Source organism: Aquila chrysaetos, chromosome 1, assembly GCF_900496995.4.
Source record: "Aquila chrysaetos chrysaetos chromosome 1, bAquChr1.4, whole genome shotgun sequence".
In the NCBI taxonomy this organism is placed as follows: Eukaryota; Metazoa; Chordata; class Aves; order Accipitriformes; family Accipitridae; genus Aquila; species Aquila chrysaetos.
The window spans coordinates 58255284-58277923 of NC_044004.1; the positions used below are offsets into that span (position 1 = coordinate 58255284).

At 36.4% G+C, this 22640-nt stretch overlaps 1 protein-coding gene across 1 annotated transcript in view; it reads right to left on the reverse strand.

Annotated features, from left to right (window-relative positions):
- Nucleotides 1-22640, reverse strand: part of PAPSS1 (3'-phosphoadenosine 5'-phosphosulfate synthase 1) — a 47129-nt gene that overhangs the window by 13960 nt on the left and 10529 nt on the right. The window contains exons 3-10 of the mRNA XM_030012533.2: nt 21900-22135; nt 20385-20523; nt 18162-18280; nt 10091-10204; nt 8028-8139; nt 4758-4963; nt 2309-2444; nt 580-848 (exon numbers count right to left, since the gene is read on the reverse strand). Coding sequence (XP_029868393.1) covers nt 580-848; nt 2309-2444; nt 4758-4963; nt 8028-8139; nt 10091-10204; nt 18162-18280; nt 20385-20523; nt 21900-22135 — 1331 coding nt within the window. The remainder of the gene's footprint in view (nt 1-579; nt 849-2308; nt 2445-4757; nt 4964-8027; nt 8140-10090; nt 10205-18161; nt 18281-20384; nt 20524-21899; nt 22136-22640) is intronic.

Below are 22640 nucleotides of genomic sequence, written 5' to 3' on the forward strand. Positions count from 1 at the left end.
TCCCTGCTGCTTCCCACAAGCCTCTAGGGATTCCAGCCCAAGACCTGGCTTCTAAACAGTGTGCTGCCAAAGAATTATTTCATACAAAAGCCTTGAAACAATTCTCTCTGAATTAAGTTTGCCAAAAAATAAACAAAGCCTTCCACCCCCCACCCCCGATTTGTGTATAGTGCTCCAACGTACAAACTTTTTGCTTAACAGTCATAAAACTTAAGTATCTTAACTTTCAACATATCAAATAGTTGTCCTAACAGATCTTATAATTCCTTCTGAAAAAGTCTGTAAAAAAGGAGGAGGGATTAATTCATTATCATACCCTTATAACTGTAAAGAAAGGAGCACATAAACCCAATATTGTCTCCCACCATTTCCAGCAAAATCCTCCAATATAGAGGATTATTCATCGAAGAATGTTTTGGCTGATGGCAGAGGGAGCCCTTACAGTCTGGTTTCCCAAGGAAAATTAGTCTCTTCTCTCCATTAAAAAACAAACAATCCACAAACGTCAAGCATAGCACAAAATACTTAAGTGCACTATGAAAGGGGGTTTGTTTTGTTTTAAACTCTTGATGTGTTTACCTCAGTTGGTCCAGCATACATCATGGGGGAAGGAAATATAGCCACCACTGTTGTTTCTGGATTCAGGATTCCCTCCTCCAGTACTGCAGCATGTTGCTTCATGCGCCACATGAGAGGAACATCATCCTCCTTTGTCCAGCCTCCAAGTGGATGCAAGAGTAAAACTGGGCGCCGGTAGCCACGTTCCAAAAGCTGCTTATGAGTATCCTGCATTAAAAGAGCATGCCCATTGTGCACCGGATTGCGTAACTGGAACGCAAAGACAGCATCTATGGATTAAAAACAGACAAAAGATATAAAGGAAAGCAGGTTATTTTATCAGGAGTTGTACAAACCATAGAAAAAGCTTCAAACAGTATGATCTTTCCTCTGAACTCTATTAAACAAGTATAATAGCAGTAGTCACAGGTCCTTAAAGGATTATGAATTATTATAAAATCATTATATTCAATAAGCAAAACTAAAAAAAAAAAAAAAACACCAACCATCCTCAAAAAAACCCAAACCAAATCAGCTTCCTTTATTTTTGAGATTTCCGCAGAATTACTCTAGTTTCTCCAATAGCTATAATTTTTTCCTTGGATTTTTCACTTGCATGAGCATATAAAATAAATTCTAAGAGGAAATAAAACTATGCTACCTGTCTTAAAGGCTCAATGTATCATCAGGAGAACAAAAGGACATGTTTGCAACAAAACAGATAAAAGGGGATTTAATGTGCCTTAGTAAGTTTCCTTCACCTAAATAGCTTCGTGGAGTTTACGCACAGTAAGAACAAAGCAAGGCTAACTGATATTTCAAAGTATTACAAACTGTTTGATGAAAAACCCTGACACAACCAGGATTTCTCCCTTCTCCAAATTAAGATGAACTAAGGTACCCTGCAAGATGGCAAAATCAACATAACTGAGAGATTTCCCAACGAGGAAACAATGAAATCTAGAGAACAGGGTTTTTTCAGGTATCAAATATATTTGTTTAGGGGCTAGCTAACACAAAGACTGGTACCTCAAAGGTCCTGGAAATACTGACCACACTGAAAAAAGACAGGAGCTCAGGACTAATCTTGGTTTGCATTCTTGATGTTAATCTCTTCCCTCACACTTAGAAGTGCTTAGCAGCTGTCTGTCAGTCACTGCCACAATGAAGGCGGTATGTTTGATTGTTCTCTGCTTTATGACATTACTCAGCCTCTTACTTATCTGCCTAACACAACTGCTTTAGTGAGAAAAACCGTTTTGTTTCTTCTGCAACATAAAGCTAGCAGTTAGCTCACGATTTTTAACTGTGATACACTTCCCTTTGCACCAGTCTACTTGCATTACTGTCGTAAGCTTTGCTCCCGAGAAGCAGCATGGAACAGACTTAAAAATAGAAAAGCATGAAAGCTCAGCACTCAGCCATACCTCTAAAGTTTTAGCCAAACCTGACAATTTTTAAATCACGTTCTACCACATTTTAACATTACCTTTTCTTGCATTAGTAACATGTCTAGTGTGCATGGAAAGATAAAATTCTAAACCTCAGGCATTACCAGCTTCTCTTGTATATTTAGGCAATGCAGTGCCCGAGATCATAAAAATTAATACCAGTAAAAGGCAAAGAATGCTGCCTAAGAGAGCATTCAAAATCTTCATCCTTGAAACAATGCTAGCCCCTGTAGTATTGAGGCAGCAGACATTTGGATAAATCTTTGCTGGAAGAAACAGAACAAGAAAAATTTACTCGCCAGCATTCATTTCCTTGAATTTCTGCCTTAGTTCAGCTGGAGTGAGACGGTATTGATCAAGTCCATCATTCCAATAAATACGATCAAGGACCTGTAGATCTCCACCTACAAGCCAGTTCCCTTGCTCCATAACCATCTAAGAAACAAACAAAAAAACCCAAACAAACAAACAAAAAACAAACAAAAAAAAACAAAAAAAAAGAGAAAATCCTTGTTAGGATTGGTTGTCAGCTTCTCCTGAGCACCTAGAGCATTGCAACGGGGGCACATCTTTAGCAAGGGAAGAGTTCTGGGCTAACTTTATTTGACAGTCTCAAGTCAAGCATCAATGTTTTTAAAAAAAAAAAAAACAAACAAAACCAAAAAAACAAAAACCCCAAATCAAAACAACACTGGAACATAGTCCAGACATGTTATACCATGGTGCAGAAGAGATGCACAAATCTTCCACAGGCATATGCCTTTCTTTCAAAGTCAAGGATTTATTTAATATATAGAAAAGCAAGCAGCCAGTATTCTTAACCAACATTATTACGTGACAAAAAGAGATAGTGGCTGGAAAGTCTGATATATCAAGTGCAATGAAGTTGCACACTTTATTGTTGTTGGCCAAAGCAAATGCAGTTCCAGTATCACCCTGCAGTTTACAAGATTTTACAAGTCAGCAATAAAGTAACAAATAAAATGGTTCTGATTAACTACTCACCCACTTTAATTTACAAATAAAAATCAGAATCATTGAAGTAGGACAGCTTTTGCATTTGTTTCATAGTAGCAATTTACCAAGGCAACATACACTCACTAGAGTTCTTTTGATATCTTCAAATATCACCTCACCCTTTAGCAAAAAGCATTATGGCAAGCTGCTTAACATATGCTAGCAATGGCCACAGAAGTCACTCAGGAATTGTTAATTTCTGAGAATGCATTTGCTTTTGAAGATGGCACCACAAAAAACTTCCAAGTTTCATACAAATTTCTGATATTTTATTAGCCTTATGTAATTTAAAGATGACAACAAATGTTGATGTAACATAAGACATTACATACTAAACACACAAGCCAAGATGTTAAAATTAAGTGTGGATTTTTCAATTTATATTTGCATTGAGATAGAGGACCTGCTGGAATTAAATGATGCTACAGTCACCACCCCCTTCTCAAAGAAAATGCTAGACTTTGACGTCTTACCAAGGTGGGGGGAAGGTGTGATAAAGATATGAAGATGAGAAAACTGTGCTACAGTAACTCTCAGGCACCCAAAGATTTCTGATTTATTACAAGGGCCACCAGATTCATGTGCTGTCATGATACTGCTATACACTCCAGTACAGACATAAGAACATAGTTCCTCTTCTTCTAACATTAGTTTCAGCCATGTCATTCTGTAGTTGCTAATGTGTTATAACAAGTCATTCAAATCTTGTCTGTATGAGATTTTCTTAGAATTTCTTAAATTTGTGTTAAGTTTTCAATAAAGAGGTAATCTTATGTTCATCAGCACAGAGCACATCAAGGGCTTTGAAAGTCTTCCAGAATACTCTTACTTGTATCTAGCAGATGTCCTTTTTCAGATATACTCCTGCATACAAGTTCAGTCAGTAAAAGAATGTCATTACACAAAATAAAAAAATTGATTACACATTAATAAAATAAAGAAGTAAAAAAATCCATAGTTTTCACATATGTGTAACTATTAGTCACACATACTTTTAGAACACATGGAAGGCTTTCCCTTTTTAAGAGCAAGCTCATAATTTGAAGTTTGCTGGATTTCTTTTTATCTGATTTTAAATCATAGTTTTAAACAAAAGGATACTAGAGACAAATGGGGAAAGAAACATTTTGGCTCTGCAGAGCTAAGATGCAACATTTACATCAGCTTGCAAAACCAAACACAGCATTGCAATGAGTATGTTACAATTAGAATATTTCAGTGTGACATACACATAAGGTCAAGACAATAAAACATGCTGAACACAATAGATGGGAAATAACTCCCCAGAGAGTGAAATGATGAACTCTTCAAGAACAGCGCCTATTTCAAAAACATCTAAACCAGGCGGTTCTCACGTGCTCCGCATGCAGGCAGAATAGTAGTTTTCTTGCCTTCACAATGCATATATCTGCTCACTAAGGAGCTTTGATGATCCATCTGGCTACACAGAGGGATGTGTTTCCTAGGCACACTAGAGGGCAAAGTTCCCTCTTCTGTCGCACATATTGACATTAGATTTTCACACTAAGGGCAGACTATTCAACAGCTGTAGAGAACAAAAAAAAAAAATCATCTTTGCTTCTGCTCAAATGTTTTATTTATTTCTCCAAGTAGTTTTGCTGTTGAAACACACCAGTCACAGACATCAGCTTCACTTAATTTGCAGCTCCACAAACACTACAGCTAGTGTTTAGTGTAATAGGACTAGATTTTCAACTTTTAAACACACACCTTGATATAGGGATGTTCCTTGCATGTTGTTCCCCATTGCCTAGCACAACGTTCCTCTTTCCTATGCTCGTAGAATTCAGGATTCCGGAGAATGGCCACACGGCAACCTTCATATACCAGTGCAATTGCTGTACACCCATCCAGTCTTTCTTTGTCTTCTTGAGTAGCCGTTAGCACTATAGGCACGGACAGATTAATAACTCCCCCTGCAGAGTGAAATAAAAAAATTTTTAAAAATCCCTTGACCTTAGTAATAGTCATGAATGATACTGCAAAAATCTACCCTCCTAACAAGTTATAGTCCAGGCTGTAAGTGTATCACACAACAGGTAGTTCAAGTACTCATTTTAACAGGGGTTAAAAGCAACTTTTAGAATGAACCCTTGCATAAGATACGTGTGCTATAAAAATGTGCAAACACTGAGGTTTGAGAAAGAGCAAAGACAGTACTGAAAATAGCAAGTACTTACAGCTGCATACAAGTTTTTAGACTGTGAGGATACTACTTTTTGGGGATCTCAAATTAATATCTTCTTCAAGAAGCTATAGAGTAAGCAGAAATACACAATTGACATTTTTAAACAGACCATCTAAACTATTAGGCAAGATTACTACTGGAGTGGCTAATGAGTAAAAAAGAAATAGCATTCTCAGTAGGCATACTTTTGGTGCATAAGAAAAGTTCAACGTGATAGAAGCAGCCAAATGTACCCAAGTAGTTAGCATATATAATTCAACTATTTCAAAAGGTGACTTTGATGTTTACTTAAAACTGTATTCAGATTCAAGCATATATATTTCAGTAAAAATGGTTAGTCAGGCAGATATTTTGCAGTTTGCTCAGCTGAAAGCTTACCAGCTACTTTACTTCTAAAACTAAACGAATATATCACTTTTAAGGTTATGTGTGGTCCTCATTCTTAAGCATTTACTTCACTGCTAGATACTGGAAGTCTTGTTTTTCTTGACTGCAAGAGTGAGATGAGAAACCGAGTGGAATAATACTCTAAGTTTCATAAAAGGCTTGAATTCTAATGAGCATAGACTTGCCAAAAGAGCAAAACTTTTGGGTGGTCTCCAAGAGAAAAGTCATGGGCACCTTGAAGTTAACGGGGGTTTTGCTACTGGCTTTAGTGGAGCCAAGACTCTAAATAAGGCTGATTTCCCCCTGTTATTTGAGCAATACGTTTTTATAACATTCTCTCAATTTTACCTTAAGTGTGGTAGGAAGTTAAAAATTATGACACTGGATGAAGTTTAAGGGAAAAATAGGTCCCTCCTTCCTTCATAATGCAAAATGAAAAGCATGCTGTGCATCTTCTTCTAAGTTCAGTCTTAGTGCTCAAAGTTATTTTCAAAGCAACTAGGTCATAAAATTGAGCTTGGCAACACTCACAGAGAAGGTGATTTGCCACCCCTAACTTGATAATTAAAAAAATCCTTTTGCTTTGCGAACAAGTAAGTAAATACTTCAACCTGGGAAGAGATCTCAAACCTGTTGATTATTAAAATTTTGTCAGTGACCAATAAAAAATATATAATATCTTTGACATCTCTCTTTAGCTGTACGAATGAGAGACTGAGGCAAGGTAATGGAGTGAGTTTGTTGCGTGACAGATGAGCACAGTGTCACCTAGACACTATTTCAGATAACTTAAGCTTTAAAGTGAAAATATCAACGCACCTGCACTGATGTCCATAATGTAGAAGTCAGTCAGTATAAACATTGCACTTAGAGCCCAAAGGATGAGATGCATTGCAGGTATTAAACAGTTTCCCTCCCTACAAAATCAAAACTCTGGAAAATGACTGCTGCTGGGAGACTCCAGAACTAACATACCAAGCAGGGAGGAAACTTTCAGGATGTTGTTTTGACTTAACTGTTGCCACTGCTTCAAGTAGCAAAGCAGCTTTTTCTAAATAGGTTTGCATATGTAAATGTTGCAGTAGATATCTAAGAGGAGGAAATACGGTAGCATCTAGAGGAACATGACTGTTCTATTCAAGCTTAGGACTGAAAATTGTTTCCATCAATAAGTTATTCATTATTTTTCATTACTCATTTTTTACAGCATACATGAGGTGCTAAAAACAATTGCAAGAGAAGTTTAAAAACTTGTTATATTGCCATATCTGAAACATTCACCTATACAAGGTCTTAAAAGCCTTATAAAAATTCTGATTTACAGAAGACTACAGGGCAGAATAAGGAGCTAAAAGCTGTTTTAGCAGTTGAATGCATAGCGTGCCATCTGCAGAGTACATTTCACATGGATGGACACACAGAAGGCAAATGGAATGAAAACAAAACTAGCAGTCCAAAACAATACTGCAAATTTTAGATACTCCAGAATAACAGGATGGCATTATGTTGCCTACGATAGTATCCGAGAGGCTTATAGAAAAGGGAACTAGAAAATGTAAGAGGGACAACAGATGTCTGGATCACAGAACTAAGAGACAAGTGACTTTTTTTTTTTTTTTTTTTTTGCTATTTGGTCTCCAGCAAGAGAAGAGTAATGCAGAAAGAAGTGAGGAGACAGGAATTTTCACTATCCCTCTTTGATCTAGAGAGTGCAAAAGAACCTAAAAGGCTGGAGTAAAACAGAGTCTTCAAAGAGGAATAAATGAAAAATGACAGAGGATCACAATCAAATTCCAAAACCTGAGGACGTTCTCGCTTGTTGACTACCTTAACTAATGTTTGCTCTTAGCCAATTGGTAACGCAAAATAAAATATATTCATTTAAATCATCACAGGATAATTACTAAGTCATAGTAATTCAATTACATGTGACAATTGTCTATACTCAAGCTACCTCCTCAAATTCTGATTTCATACTTGCAATAGCTCCAGCACTCAAGTCAGTTTGTTGTCCTTTCCTTCATTACTGCTACAGACCAAATCTTTTGGCACACAGAGCTAAACAGCAATTAAATTGCAATTCTGAATTCTAAAATCAATTTCTTCAAAACAAATTAGAAACATGGACTTTAGGTTTAAAAGTTTTTTAGAAATTAAATCATTTGAAAAATACAATTTGTAAAGGCAAAAAGACAAGACATTCAAACTCTAACATGATGGTAGGTATAAAAAGAATAAAACCATCACGTTTAAAACTGGTGATTGTGATATCCTATTCTCTTATCCCAGGTTGTGCACAAGCCTGATAACATGTTACCACACCACCACTAAGAAGCAAAGCATCAAGAATATTTTAGAAGTAGGATTAGTTTGCTCAGTTTTACAAATGGTAAGTTCTACACTACCATCGAGGAGACAGTCAAAGTGAAGGCACTGTAGGTATTCTCTCTCTCTCATAAAGCCATTCAGGGGTGTTGCCCAACCTTCTGCTAGCACTTGCACCCATTGCATATCCACCTTGTAAAGAAATGGAGAAACAGAGTAGATAAGAGTTGCTGCTTAATAATTGACATCAGGTATTAATCATAATAGATCATCATTTACCCATAAAATTCAGGACAGTATAAATGGAAGATTTCTCAGTATTACAATTTTTAATCACAAAGAATTCAAAGTTTCTACAAGTAAGAAAAAAAGAACAACTTGTTCCTCACTGTTCATATTTTCTGCTATTTTCCAGTCCTTACAGTAGATCAAATTTCCATGTGTTAAAAAACAAACCAAGCAACACAAAAAAACCCCACCCACAACAACAAACTTTATTTGTAAACATTTGATAAAGTTCAACTTAACAGAATTAGTTCCACTTGCATTTATTTTTTTAACAATGCAAGATAACAAAGAGGTAAAAAAAAAAAAACCCAAAAAAAAACCACCACCACATACAATTACCACAAAAATATCAGAATTATGGGGGTGAATATTAAGAGGTCTAATCTTAAAACAGATTAGAAAGAAAATTTTTATTGCAGAAACTAGTGAGACAATCCAGAAGTAAAATTCTCTCAGGACTAGTACTTATTTTAGTTTAAGAGCTATCAGCTTACAGGGAATTTCCTTCCTTAGCACTTAAACAGCCACACTATGACTTAGTGTGTGGCCTCTATTATTTCTGCATGTGCATTACTAAGACTTGGTCAAGTCTTTGACAAGGACAGTCATGCACTTTTGTAAAGTGCGTGACTGATTTCATCACACTGTTTAATTTACACTGAGTCAAGTACAACACACATTTTCATTCCAAGCTTACGTTATATACTTGCTTGATATTTAACAAACCGCTGGTTGGGGGTGGAGGGGGAAAGGTTTTGTGTTGTAGATAAGGAGCAATTTTGAACAGAACACTACAGAAATTTAGTAATGGTGACCTTAAATATTTATTCCTCATCAAAGCAATAAATATTTCTACAGGCACATATGTGAAAGGAATCTAGTAAGACACAATGAAAGGAATTATTAAAATTTAGTAGTAGTAGAAGGCTAGGCAAATTTTAAAGCTATTTAATTCAGTGCTTAGCATGTCATCTCAGTCCTTCGAAGTCAAGTTACTCACTGCAGATGCTCAACTCTGAGCTTAGTCAGCTCCTATATCAAATGCTTAGCTTTAAGTTCTAGTAATACTGTCAAAAAGCCAGTGAGAAAACTCATGCATTGTATCTGTGTTTAGGCCTAGTTCTTCAGAAAAAGAAGATGAGGTAGAACAGAAACACAGCCAGAAGCAGCTTCGCCTAATTTATCTGAGTCAGAAAATAATGCATTTAACCAAAATAAGAACAGAGTTGATCAAGTTGATCCATACTTTTCCACATTTTCTCTGCTGGAAGCTAGAAAAGTAGCATGAATATATTCTAACCAAGAAAAAAACCCAATAAAGTAGATCTGATCATCTCTCTGTAGACTTAAGGTTGCAACTGTTTGAGCCTGGTGTATAAGGTTACTATCATTCAGCTGAAGGTTACCAAAAAGGACAATCAAGAGCAGTAACTGATTTCCTTCGTATTTCTAATTCATTACAATTCAAAATAAAATGGTTTGTGTAAGTAAACTAAAAAAAAAAGTTAGTAACTCTTCTAGAAACAACTATTCATACAAGACAGGCCAGGCATGGTTTAGTCCATGGAGGGGGGTAGGCAGGGGAAGAAGTCACTGTAAATTTAATCTCCAGGCTTGGGATAAACTAAGTAACACTATACCAGACATTATTTATGAAATTACAAAGATTCAATTGTTATCTCTAGTAAGTGATCAAAGAAAACATAGATGCTGTGATTTCTCTCAAGAAAAGAGGGAAAACTTATATTGAGATGCATTCTGTAACCAGTACAGGTATTTTGACTATATCTACTTCTGCTGAGCAACAGATTAGACTCTTTCAACTTCAGCAATGAGACAACTGAACACACAATACCTTATTTATTTCCAAGGTTAACAGAGACTCAGCATCAGTTTTGGCCAACTGTAGCTTGTTTTCTGGCACATAAAGCTCTTTCACCTCATAAGAGGCATCCACTGGTACAATGTCCTGTGTAAAAGGAATAAACAGAACTTAATGTTTGCTCAGAATGCTTCTTGGACACTGAACACGTGGTCAAGAAGTAAAATTCTAATGTTGCGCTACTCTGTAGCAAGAGTTTATTCATTAAATAATTTTTAATCATCTAAAAACCAGCACTGTTCCAAGATTATGATATATTGCTAGCCAGGCTGCTGGCTTGAGTAGCTAAAGTGAAACATTCTGATGAGATTTTTTTCTGAACCTTAAGTACCCCATGTAACATTTACCTAGTAAATATTTAACTGTTGAATTAAGCACGGTTTTTATGACTTAATGCCTACATTATCTACAGCAGAAAGGCTCTATGCTTTTATTCTTGCTAGAGAAGTAAAAAAAAGTTTTTAGAGACTGAGCATTTATAAATTTAAGTCATTCACTATACAACGTATATTAGAATTTGTAACATGGAAGTAAAAAAAAAAATCTCTCTTTCTCAACTGAAAGTGGTTAATACAGAAGTACAAATTAAATGTATTACCTACAGCTAATGACATAACACCAGTGTCCTAATCTATACACTAACACTTAGAACATTTAAATGTGAGGCCATCTGTTCATATATATATGTATATGCAATGAACTGAAGTCTAGTTTTATAACCAGAATAACACAGAATATAATTTTTTTTATTTGAAAAAAATTCAGTTTTCCTCCATGCTTTTTAAACAAGACATTCTCAATCCACAATGCTCAAGATCTCAAACTTCTCATAAGATATGAATATAAGGATAAAAACATAATTTAAAAAAAAAAAAAAAGAGAAGGGAGAAAGCCATCATGATAAAACTTTAAAGAGTCTCCTCTGATGAAGGGTGGTGTAAAATGTCAAAACCCAGTCAAATGTTCCAGTGATATTCAGTAGCAAAAAAATCAGTGAGAAGCAGCTGACAGTTCTTTTTAAAATACGTTTTTCAGAGTTTTGGAAACTTCTGTAAAGTAATGCTTTGCTTTTTGAGGAAAGAAGCTCACCCTTACAGCAAAGTATATACAGACGTATAATAAGAATAAAGAAATTATCTTTATTTTTCCAGTATATGCAGCCCAGAGTAAACAGGTATGCCTGTAGAACACACAAAGTTTGCTGAAGAATTTTAAAGCACTTATCCAAGCATTTATCAGACATTAGGCACTACCTCCATGCAAAGTAAAACAAAGGGAGTGGGATGATGAAAGCAAGTGGGAGATAAAATGACTGCAGGAGTAAAAAGACTTGGTGAGTCTCACTGGCTGTTACATCATTCATCCAAAGACAAATGAAAGGAACACAAACTAAACTAGCACTTCGAAATTGCATTTTATAAGGAAAAGCTCAGTCCATTACATATCAGACACCATTTCGGAAGCTGATTTTATTAGACAGTAAGTTAGGACAAAACCTGCCTTCTATTTTTTCTGGCTGAGCAGCAGCATTACAGCCCAGGAAAGCTGCAGCAGACTCCTGCCACAGCAATAAGCCCAGAATCAAATAAAGGTATTGCCTCCTGTAAAGAACAGCAGACCTTACAAGCAAAGTATAATGGCTGAGTACACATTATGCTGCTTCACAGATTCCCCTCTGGACCCTAGTCCATTACCATGCTAGAATGTCCTAATTTTACAAACCATCAAAAGCTTAAAATAAGTGTGCCTATTAAAAAGGTCTCTTCAAATATTATCCTGGTTTTAGTGTCCCACTAACGGGCAAAACAATGGAGAAAAAGGTTTCACAATGCAGTTTCTGTCAACAACCTACCTCATTATAAGGATGTAAACAGCTTGAAGACAGTTATAGCAACACTGAGTCAGACATTTAGAGAATTTGTAAGATTAGTAAACATAGACTCCCTTGCAGACATAAAAATGGTATTTAAAACAACTCCTTAAATTAAAAAAAAAAAAAAAAAAAAACAAACAACCAAAAAACGCAGCAGCAAGAAGAATCTATAGGTCTTTAAACTACAAATTTTAGGAAAATGCTAGGCTAGCAAGCCATCTAGTGACCACTTTAAGGTAGTAACTTTACTTAAAGGTTGATTCTACCAAAGGATGTTACACAATGTTCCTCAATATTTATTATTTCTCAATGCATTCATATAAACAATGGCAAAATAATAAAAAAAATATACTAGATGCTTTATGGGAATGTGCCACCTCAGACTGTGGTGGTAGGCTCTTTGCTGATGCTGTCTAATGTCCTCAACAGTCCGTAAGGTACGGGCCTTCAGGCAAGTTTCTGGTAGATGGGCATTCACAAGTGACATCCAATTTACATTAGTGAAAGACTAGTCTTATAAGTTCATATTAATTGATGTGCGAGGCCACTGAATTATTTATATATGAAAAAAAACAAACCAGAAGTATTTGCTTGACTATAACAATCACTGAAGTTTTGGTACCTACAGCTTGCAGGGAAGTTTGTCAGTACTTTTAAGAACAGGAAAACTGACAAGTGCAATGACAGCCATGATCTTAACAGAGAGAGGTACGATTTTCTGGACTGATGGCCACTTCTCTGTCCATCAGTTGTGTTCTATCACGTTTTAAGTTCACTTGAACCATAGAAACACTCCTCCTCTTGTGCCAACAAGAGGAATTTCTGACCCCAGACATTCACTGCTGTTTCTCTCAAATGTGTAAAGACACCCTTTACACATTTGTTTTCATCAAAATGAGTCATGTTTAGCTTATATAGTATATCTATATTGACCAAAATAATTTTTACTGAAAAAATTTAGGAAATACTCATAACAAACATATCAGTCAGCAGATCTAACTGGATGATTGTTGCCTAATCGGAGTCTCTGCAATTAACATGGAATGGCTCTGAACCAAAACCTTGTCTGTGCCTTTTCCCAGAATACAGAAGCTAAAAAACAAGAGACGAAAGCAGAAGAAATAAGTAACAAAAATGACACCACCACAGTATTTCATGATTACACAATTCAATGTAACTGAAGCTTGTTCTTTAATAATAACTCAAAAATTATACATGCTTTTTTATTAATTTGAGCTACTGAAAACAATTTCTATAACATTAAGTTGTATATTTTCAGAAGAAAACAACCACAACCAAAGCACACATACCTCAAACATAGGAAATCCATAATTTAAAATACAGGAAGTTCTGCTTACTTTCCTAAGCATGAGAAGAAATCAATGTTTTATTGATGTGGGAATTACAGAAGTTGAATACTGAGGTGTTTTTTTAAATTATGCTTAAAAGCTTATACTCATTTCTGCTCACTCTGGCTTACATCATTACTGTTGTATGTTTAAATCTTCATTGTAACAGTATAAAACTAAAAGTATTATCTTGCATATCCTTTACACAGAGTGTGTTTTTTTTATCCCAGCTTCTCACACAAAATGACTATTAACCTTATCAGAGAATCACAAAGGGGCCTCTGGAGGTCATCTAGTCCAGCCTCCTGCTCAAAACTGATCCCAGTACAGCAAGCTGCTTAGGAACTTGGCCCATAAAGTTTCGAACATCTCCAAGGATGGACTATCCACAAACTCTCAGGGCAACTTGTTCTAATATTTGATCATCTTTATAGTGAAAGGCCTTTTTCCCCCTCTGTCTACTTGGAATTTCCCATATTTCATCTCATGCCTGTTGCCCCTCATCCTACCCTTGTACACCTCTGAGAAAAGTCTTCATCTTCTCTATACCTTTCCATTGGGGTGCTAGAAACAGCAACAAGACTTCCTTTAGCCTTTTCTTCTTCAGACTGAACACGTCCAGTTCCCCTCAGCCTCTCCTTGTATGGCAATGTGCTCCAGCCCCTGGCCATCTTAGTGGCCCCCTGCTCAACTCACTCTAGTACATCAATGTCTGTCTTCTACTAGGTGAGGGAGAAGGGCACAAACCTGGACATGGTATCCAGATAAGGTCTCACAAGTGCCACATAAAACAGCAGAATTTCTTCTCTTGACCTGCTGGCTATGCTCTTGCTATTACAGTACAGTATGCAGTTGGCCTCCTTTGCTGCATGGACACGTATTTTCATAATGCTGACAAATGTTTTCATAACGCTGAACAATTTATTTCGGTTCTCTTGTATCCTCCTCAAGTCTTAGGAAGAGAGATACTTTGTTCAGTTATCAAAAAGGTGAGTTATTCCACACAATGTCAGCATATATAAAAGTTAAAACGTAGGTATGCTGCAAGTTAATGTCATTGTACTATATTTAACACAAATGCTCACTTCCAGCATTATAAACCACTTACAAAATCCCCATGGTCTGCACTTTGTCTTGCGAATCCTAGTCTCACCCAATTACCTTTTGCTATATGTGTTTGGTTTGAACACTGCATCCAAACAAGTAACAGTTGTATTCATACAAATTTTCTGCTGAAATGATTTTGGAAGCAGGAGGAGACAAGAAACAAAGTTTCATATAAAATAATTATTCAGTACCTAGCTAGCAGCTGTGTATAATCAGTTGTGTCAAATATACTCTACTGAGTGCCTAATTTACAGTCAAATAATGAAAAAGTGGGCTGAAGACCTGTAATGCCTGCTCTACATGAATGTTACAGATATTAAAAATACTAAGCTCCCATGTTTGCAAGTTTCTCAAAAAAAAAAAATACTGAAAGATGTTTTGGAGCCTGCTGTAAGTCATGTTGGTGATGAAGGTGATCACCCAGAGTATTCTTTGTTATCAAATTTTTGATAAGTGAATGAGGAACTACACAAGATTGAGAAATTTGCCCCAGAGAGAATCACTGTGTCGTTACAGTGATAGCTGCAGTATAATCTGAGGCAAAAAAAACAACAAAACTGAACAGATGTACAGAACAGCAGAATCCATTTCTACATATTTTCCAGGAACCACCAGCCTCAACTTTCACATCCTAAAACAAGAGACTGACCTTATAAACCACAGCAACAAAGAACAACCCCCAACTTCTAGTCGGCTCCAAATTCTCACCACTCCAAAATACAGTATTTGAATATAATTGCAGGTAATTTGCAAATATAGCTAGGAAGTCAGTACTATAAGATACCATGAGGACCACCTTCCCAAACTCAAGTATAATGCTAAGCTTAGATAAGAACTTGGCTGTAACTGTTGAGGGATGGGTGGGAGATAGAGGAAGGGACAAAAAATTCATACATTCACAGTGGATTGATCTAAATAGTAGCAGAAGTGCATAATAAGATTCCAGTTTGGGGGGGTGATATCCGCAGAGCCACCATAAGTTGATGTCCCCAAGAATGGGACTTTTATACAAAGGTAGTTAAAAGTTTAAAGTTGCCTACTGGAAATGCAACTCTTTCCTTGTACACTTTTGCACTTCCTTAACAATAAAGGTGGCCTTCCTGAGCTATGACTTCTTCAGAAAATATTTCCCAGGCTAAATATTGAACTTACTCCATAGTAAGGAAATACGAACTTTGTGCAAGGGGCTAGATCAGCTGTATTTGTTGGCAGGAAAAACAATGAAAACAATGAAATCTTTACAGCCCAACACCTGCACTAGGCTTGTCTGACTCCATTAGAAAATATCAGCAGATTGAAAGCCAAATTTATCAAGCTCAAAAGCCACACTGACTTAAAAAAAAAAAAAAAGTGTGCAAGCACTGATTTGTACAGTACTGAAAGCAGTTGGGAAAAAGAAAAAAAAAAAGGAACTTTTCATATGACTCAGACTTGGTAGCTTTAGGAGATACTCATCAGTACCTTGCAATCTATGTCCCTAAAACTAACTTCGAAGTATCCACTGCATTTACATCCAAAGAAACCAAACCAGCTGGCCCTCAAAACCAAGTTATATGGCAAAAGAACTTTCCAGATTCAACAGCTGCTTATTACTCCTATTTCTGTGTGGTTACCTCCTTTTTTGTTCCATTAACAATTGAACATGGTTTTGAAAAAGACCTGATAAATTTGTTTCAGAGTTCTTTTCAAATATTATGAAAAATTCTAAGAAACAAATCATTCCACTACCTATAAAAGAACAGTGTTTCAAATTCTTGTTTAATAAACATATGTGTGTGTATATCTGTCTATCTCAACACACATTTATACAGTTCCAGCTGTCTTCTCTTTACTGCCATTATTGTCTGAACTAGTATAAAAACAGTCCTTGAAATTCAAGGATTACGAATACTTTGAGCAGACTTCTTCCCAAAGTTTTTCACAGCTATTGAAACAAAACAAACATCCCAAATTATTTTTAGTGCTGCTGGCCAATGGTCTTTTTCTTTAGTAAATCACAATGGATTATTAAAGAACACCACAGACACAGCTTGTTCCAACTAAAGAAAACCTACAGAAATTATATTCTCAAGATATCACTGTATTAATATGGCCTGAGAACAAGAGGTGCCTGTTCAGCCATGCCTTGGTTTCGTTGTCTCTCATTAAAGTAAGCAACCACTAAGATATCTTGGCATTCATGATACTGTTGTCTACAAAGAAAGGAAAAAAAGTGCTAAAATTTGCCTTAAGCAAAGGACGGAGCAAAGCTGACTGGGCCAGGAGCCATTATTCAGCACTGTGTACCAAGCGTACCAATGCAAGACTTTGTGGATCACTATCTTGGCATACGTGACATTGGTTTCTACAATTATGAAACATACTGAATTGGTCTTCTGAGCAGGAGGCACAGGGCCTCCCACTGTCAGGAACTGCCACCTCCCATAGGTAGGACTTCTACACAGCTCCCTCCTTTTTTCTTCCAAAAAGTATTCAGATGAGCATTAGGGTAAAAATCTAGAATTCTGCTGTGGTTTTCTGTCTTATCTCCTGAGAAAGCAGTGATCTATTAACAATTTTCTTGAAAATTTAGATACAAGAGACTAAATCTCTCCAGACCTGTACTGACACGGAGGGTGAAAATTAACTCCATGCTGGCTACGTGATGAGGTCTCTTGCTTGTACCAACTTCAACACTTGGTGGAGCTTTACTCAAGCTACTGTCTACACCCTAAATTTCCAGAACATCTACCTCACAAAAAAACCATGAATAATTGTCTGCTAGAGTATCTAAATTAAAATAATTGTCTGAAATGTCATCCCACTACCCACTGACTATAGATAAGAATGTAAGGAGACACATTTCTTCTACAGGAAGATTAGCAAATTCTGGGGGTACGGTTTCAAGAGAATAAAGCCATCTCATGGCTGCCTTCACTTTTAGTAAGTTTTTGGCTTGGGGTTTTTTGTATGTTTGTTTTGTTTTCTGTGGGTGGTTTGTTGGGGTTTTTTTGTTTGTTTCTTTGTGGGTTTTTTTGTTTGGTTTTATTTTAGGTTGGGTAATGAGCTGAATCCACTAATCAGACAACAGGAGGAGGCCCAGAGTCTTCAAAAGGGATGGTATAGATCGCAGGCATGAACAAGGAGAGAGACCTACCTTTTCAGAAGCTATGAACCATTAACTCAACTCAGCCATGTCAAGAAGATCAGCTTCCTGAACTGGTCATTACACAAGTGCAGGACCACTTTTACTAGCGCAAGAAAAACAGTGGAAACAAGGGAAACCAGACACAACCACAGCAGCCCCTATTTAAGCCATCTCAAATTACTGTGTAAGTGCCTCCCTATCTCTTCACATCTGCAGTATATATTAATTTGTACGCTATAGAGACAAAGTAAAAAATTTCAGACTCTTACGAATGCTAGCAACCAATTTTAAAGTCAGCATTCATCATTGGTTCTGTAACAGAGACAGCCTTCTCTCCCTTCCAGTTATCAGTTATGATAATATAAATTAATTTTCCACTTGTCCAAATCTTATTTCACTTAGAGATCAATGTTGTTGCGATGTTTAAAACAGAAACATGCAATAGGACAAATTTAAAAGCTAGAATTTAAAGATGTATAAGCCTTTAACTCTTAAAAACTGTCTTTGCTTTTCCCAGCACACACATTCAGATTGCAGGCACAAATTCTTTGAAAAAAGCTACTAAAATATGTCTGTATTTCTGCTTACCCTTTCTTGAAGAAGTTCCACAACTTGCTGTATACAATCATTCACATCACAGGAATCAGTTTTCAGCACAAGCTCTGGGGCTTCCGGTTTTTCATACTCGGAGTCAATGCCAGTAAAACCTACAGAACATAAGACAAAAATCTTAAGTGACTTTTTCCAAAAGATGACTCCATTTTAACATTGTTCACGGACAGTCTTCTAGACATAAACCAACACAACAGGCAAGAGCACAGAGTTTTAGCTTCCTTAATACAGGATTTCTTAGGGAAATCAACATTTTTTTTCTTTATAAGACCATCTGCTAATCCTACTACGTGACTGCATGCAGCATATACATAGCACATTTTTGTTGGTGAAGTTATTTGATTTATACTGTGAATAAAGAAAGGAGCACTGGCAGAAGGACTGTGCACATCAACCCAGAGTTAGTCATCCATCAGCTGTCCTTCATTGTTAGCTGTGATTGTTGCCTTTTTTTTTTTTTTAACACAAAGCCTGATGTTGAACAACCAATATATAAGTAAATTTACACTCAAGCCACCAAGCAGTACTCTGAAGAGTAAGGAATTCCAACACCTATTACATTAGTTTAGCTAATATACCCTTCTTAAGATAGCTGTTAATTTAAGGTAGATATGTGTGTGTGTATTATAGTTATAATAACTTTTGTCACAGACCGTGCAAGCTACCAGTGACACTTGTTCTGGCCTACTTAGCTAGCAATCTGCTTTGAAACAGAGGAGATTCTGACTAACCATGCATAAACAAGAAGGAAAAATCAAGCCCAAAGACAAAGCATGTAAGCACTACAAGTCAGGTCTGCAGAGAAATATCAGCTGGGTTACAGCAACTGAACATCTGCATTCTCTACAATTGTAAATGAAAACACCAAAACTCAAGTTTTTCACTTCAGACTGAAATACTTTCAAAATTAGTAGCTTAATTCCCCATCTGAGAAAAAGATCAATTGCTGCAGTACCCCATGTGATAAAGGCTGATATCTGTTCCAAAACCTGTATACTTTATAAGTATCTGATTACTGGAGGAGTGGGAATAGGGAGCAAAGAAAGTGTCCCATTACTATTGCCAGGGAAAAAGAAGATAACAGTTGCTGACATTCCTTATGAATAGGAAAGTTCATTTAATTTTCATCTTTCATATATTGGATAGATCATAAGATACAGCTACTGCTAGACCCACTTGCAGCTTACTGAGGCACTGTCTACCTCACTACCACTTCTAAAGTAACACAGTAACATATGGGGCTTGTAAAATTAAAAAAATATTAAGGAAGCTCTACAGCACAAATAAGGATTCTGTACAGAACTATGTCTTTGTATTGTGCCATCTCAAGCCATCTTGCTTTGATTCTGAGCAAACCTTAGTTCAGCCTTGTTTATTCCTGGTCTTCATGTTATATATTTGGTAGTACTAGAAGTATCAAGCAACCACTCATGTGGAATGTCTTAGATTTCTTGAATTTTATATCACTTTTGATTAATGGTGAGTTCATCATTACAGCACCTGCAAACTCAGCCCCTGAAAGTGATTACTTTAAAAAATGCTTTGCTTCTTAATACAGGTAAAAAGTGCTATCATCAACCTCTGCAAACTATAATATAACACAGAGCAAAGCAGCGCTTGAAACAATAATTGCAATGAGTAATCACCTACTTAAGCTTTTTTTTATTGCAGGCTGTACTTAAATCTTCATCTGAGGCTGGGGATAGGAAATCATTTTCACGGGCAGTAGCATAGAACACTAATTTCAAAATAAAAGTTAGTCTCTTCAGAAAAGTGTTCTTAGTGGTCTTTACAAAAAGACAGTGATCATGCTTTACTTTTTGAGAGAAGTTAGTAACTCTTATTAATGCAATTCTTTATAGACTTTAGAGAAAATCAGGCTCTTTTTTAACTAGTCAATGGACACACAAAGGAGATAGACTAATCCTCAATCATAAGAGCTTGCAATAGAAACCGTGTAATCTGCTCAAGGTTTTTCGATGTGAAGATAGCCACTTTTGCCCTTTTACTGTCCTATGCATTTAACTAGTCAGTTGCATGAGCTAGAAGTCAATCCAAATTTTCTGCTCGGTCCTGTCCCCAGTCCATGCTGCTTTTAAGGGTGGTACACTCACAGACTTGAGCACATCCACTTATGTGGAGTCAAATTACACCAATGTTTCACTTATGTAGAAAGGATGTGACTACATCTAGATTCACCTTTAATTTCTCCAGCCCTGGCTTTCTTATAGAGTCCTTTAACATCTCTCTGCTCACAGACATGCAATGGAGCATCCACAAATACTTCAAAAAAAGGCAGACTTGCACCTTCATGAATGCGTCTGGCATTATTACGATCCTGAAAGAAAACAGAAAGAAACCCTAAAAGATTGCACCCACATATTCTTTTATTGTCTTTCTGCTTTAGAAGTTCATTTTAAAGAAGCTGATAGCAGAATGTAAATGAGTTTTCATATTTTGAAAAAAGAAACATGATTTGACCAACTGATGCCCTGCAAGCTACATCAGTTTGGCTGCAGTTCATCACACGGTAAAAGCTGACATGAAGATCTAAGACCTTTTACATTAACCTGATTTATAAAAAAAAAAAAACAAAACAAAAAAACCAAAAAACCAAACCCAGGCATAGAGCACAGAATTTTCTATACCTGCCCCTAACTTAGGAGTTACATCCCCAGCAGTTACAGCCACCTAGCTCACTAAAGTCAGAGGAGTTATTATTACCTGCTGCTCCTGATATGACCACCCTTCTCTCCAGAGCACCCGATTTCCCTAGATTCATTAATCTCACAAGACTTATATACTCCAAATAAAATAATATTTGTATGGCTTGCCAAGCATTGAAAAAATTGGTGAATTTCATTTAGAGAACAAAAAGCTTTCAAAAAATCCACTTAAACCATCTCTTACTAAATATGGTTATTTTTCCTCATATGTAAAGACTTCTGGTTTACTGCAGGATCTTGAGTTCCCTGAATTATTATCAGAAGAACTGTTTGTACCACTATAACCAAAGAAATAACACCTTCTCATGCTGTGAAACGTCTGAGCTACAGCCCCTGGGTCATTCTTCAAGATGCTTGCTGTTCATACATCCTTTTTGTCTCTCCCATCCATATTCTCATACACAGACAAAAAAAAGTCTTCACAAAACAATGTGAACATGGATTTAGGTTAATTTTCAGTATTATCTAATGTCACGTTGTATACACAACGTGAAATAAAGTAAAAAGAACTATGGGCAATTAAACATTTTTCCCTTAAGCCACTTCGTAAAATACAGCTCAAGCTATTCATTAACTGAAGGAAAAGCTGGTTTTAAAAACAGGTTAACTGAGTCTTCATGTTAAGGGTATACCTAGTCTTCATGTTTATAAAGTACTGGAATCTACATGGATCAAACAAGATATTGTAATTTTAAGAGTCTTTCTTGGAGTACCATTTGGTTTTGCTCCTAATATTAGATTAATAATTCTGCCTAGTAGACTGAAGGGCAGTTATGGGACTAAAACTTTTTAAATTTTTATTGAGATTAGTGTTTCTGAAATTTGAGTAATCACCTCTAGAAAGGAAATGACATTAAAAAAAAAAAAAAATCAAGTAAGCATTTGATCCTGGCTAAGTTCAACAAGGGAATCCTATAACTAAAATTCTGAGTGACATTCTGCATTTTTTATTTTCCCTACACTTTATCTAGAGGGTTTTCACATTTACCTGAGTATAAGGAGAGATGAAACTAGTAATGCACACCAAACCAGCATCTGCAAACAATTTAGCAACCTCAGCAATACGACGGACATTTTCTTCTCTATCTTCTGGCGTGAAACCCAAATTCTTATTAAGGCCTTGGCGAATATTGTCACCATCCAATGTGTAGCATGGAATGCCATGGCATACTAAATACTCCTCCAGTGCCATGCTCACTGTAGTCTTCCCAGCACCGGATAGACCTAGAATATTCAATAATAATATGAATATATATTATAAGCATAGAAACAAGTTAGGGCAAATTGTAGTACATGTACCACTGCTAGTATGAAAAACCCAAAGGGACAGGCATCAGCAGCAATGCCTTTTGGAGATGCTTACCTGTAATATAAGCCAAGTGCCAGACAATGGGTATAGGGAGAGTAAGGCACAAAGTTAAGTGTGCAATTAGAAGCAGATAAAACAGTTTGGCCTTGAGAGCTGCTGCCGCTTATAGAGGTCATGCACATTCCCCAGTGCTGCTGCTGGCAGTTGTTACTACCTCAGCAAACTAGATTCAAAAACCCAACACAGAGTTAAGATGTTACATTTACATCGGAAGAGGAAGATCTCACACTGAAGTAAATTCCAGTCAACAAAAGAAATGGGATCAGACCAAACCACACTCTGTTCTTAGTCCTTGCAAAATAACAGCACTGAATTAGACACCACAGACACAACAAAACTCACTCACTCAAGACTCACACA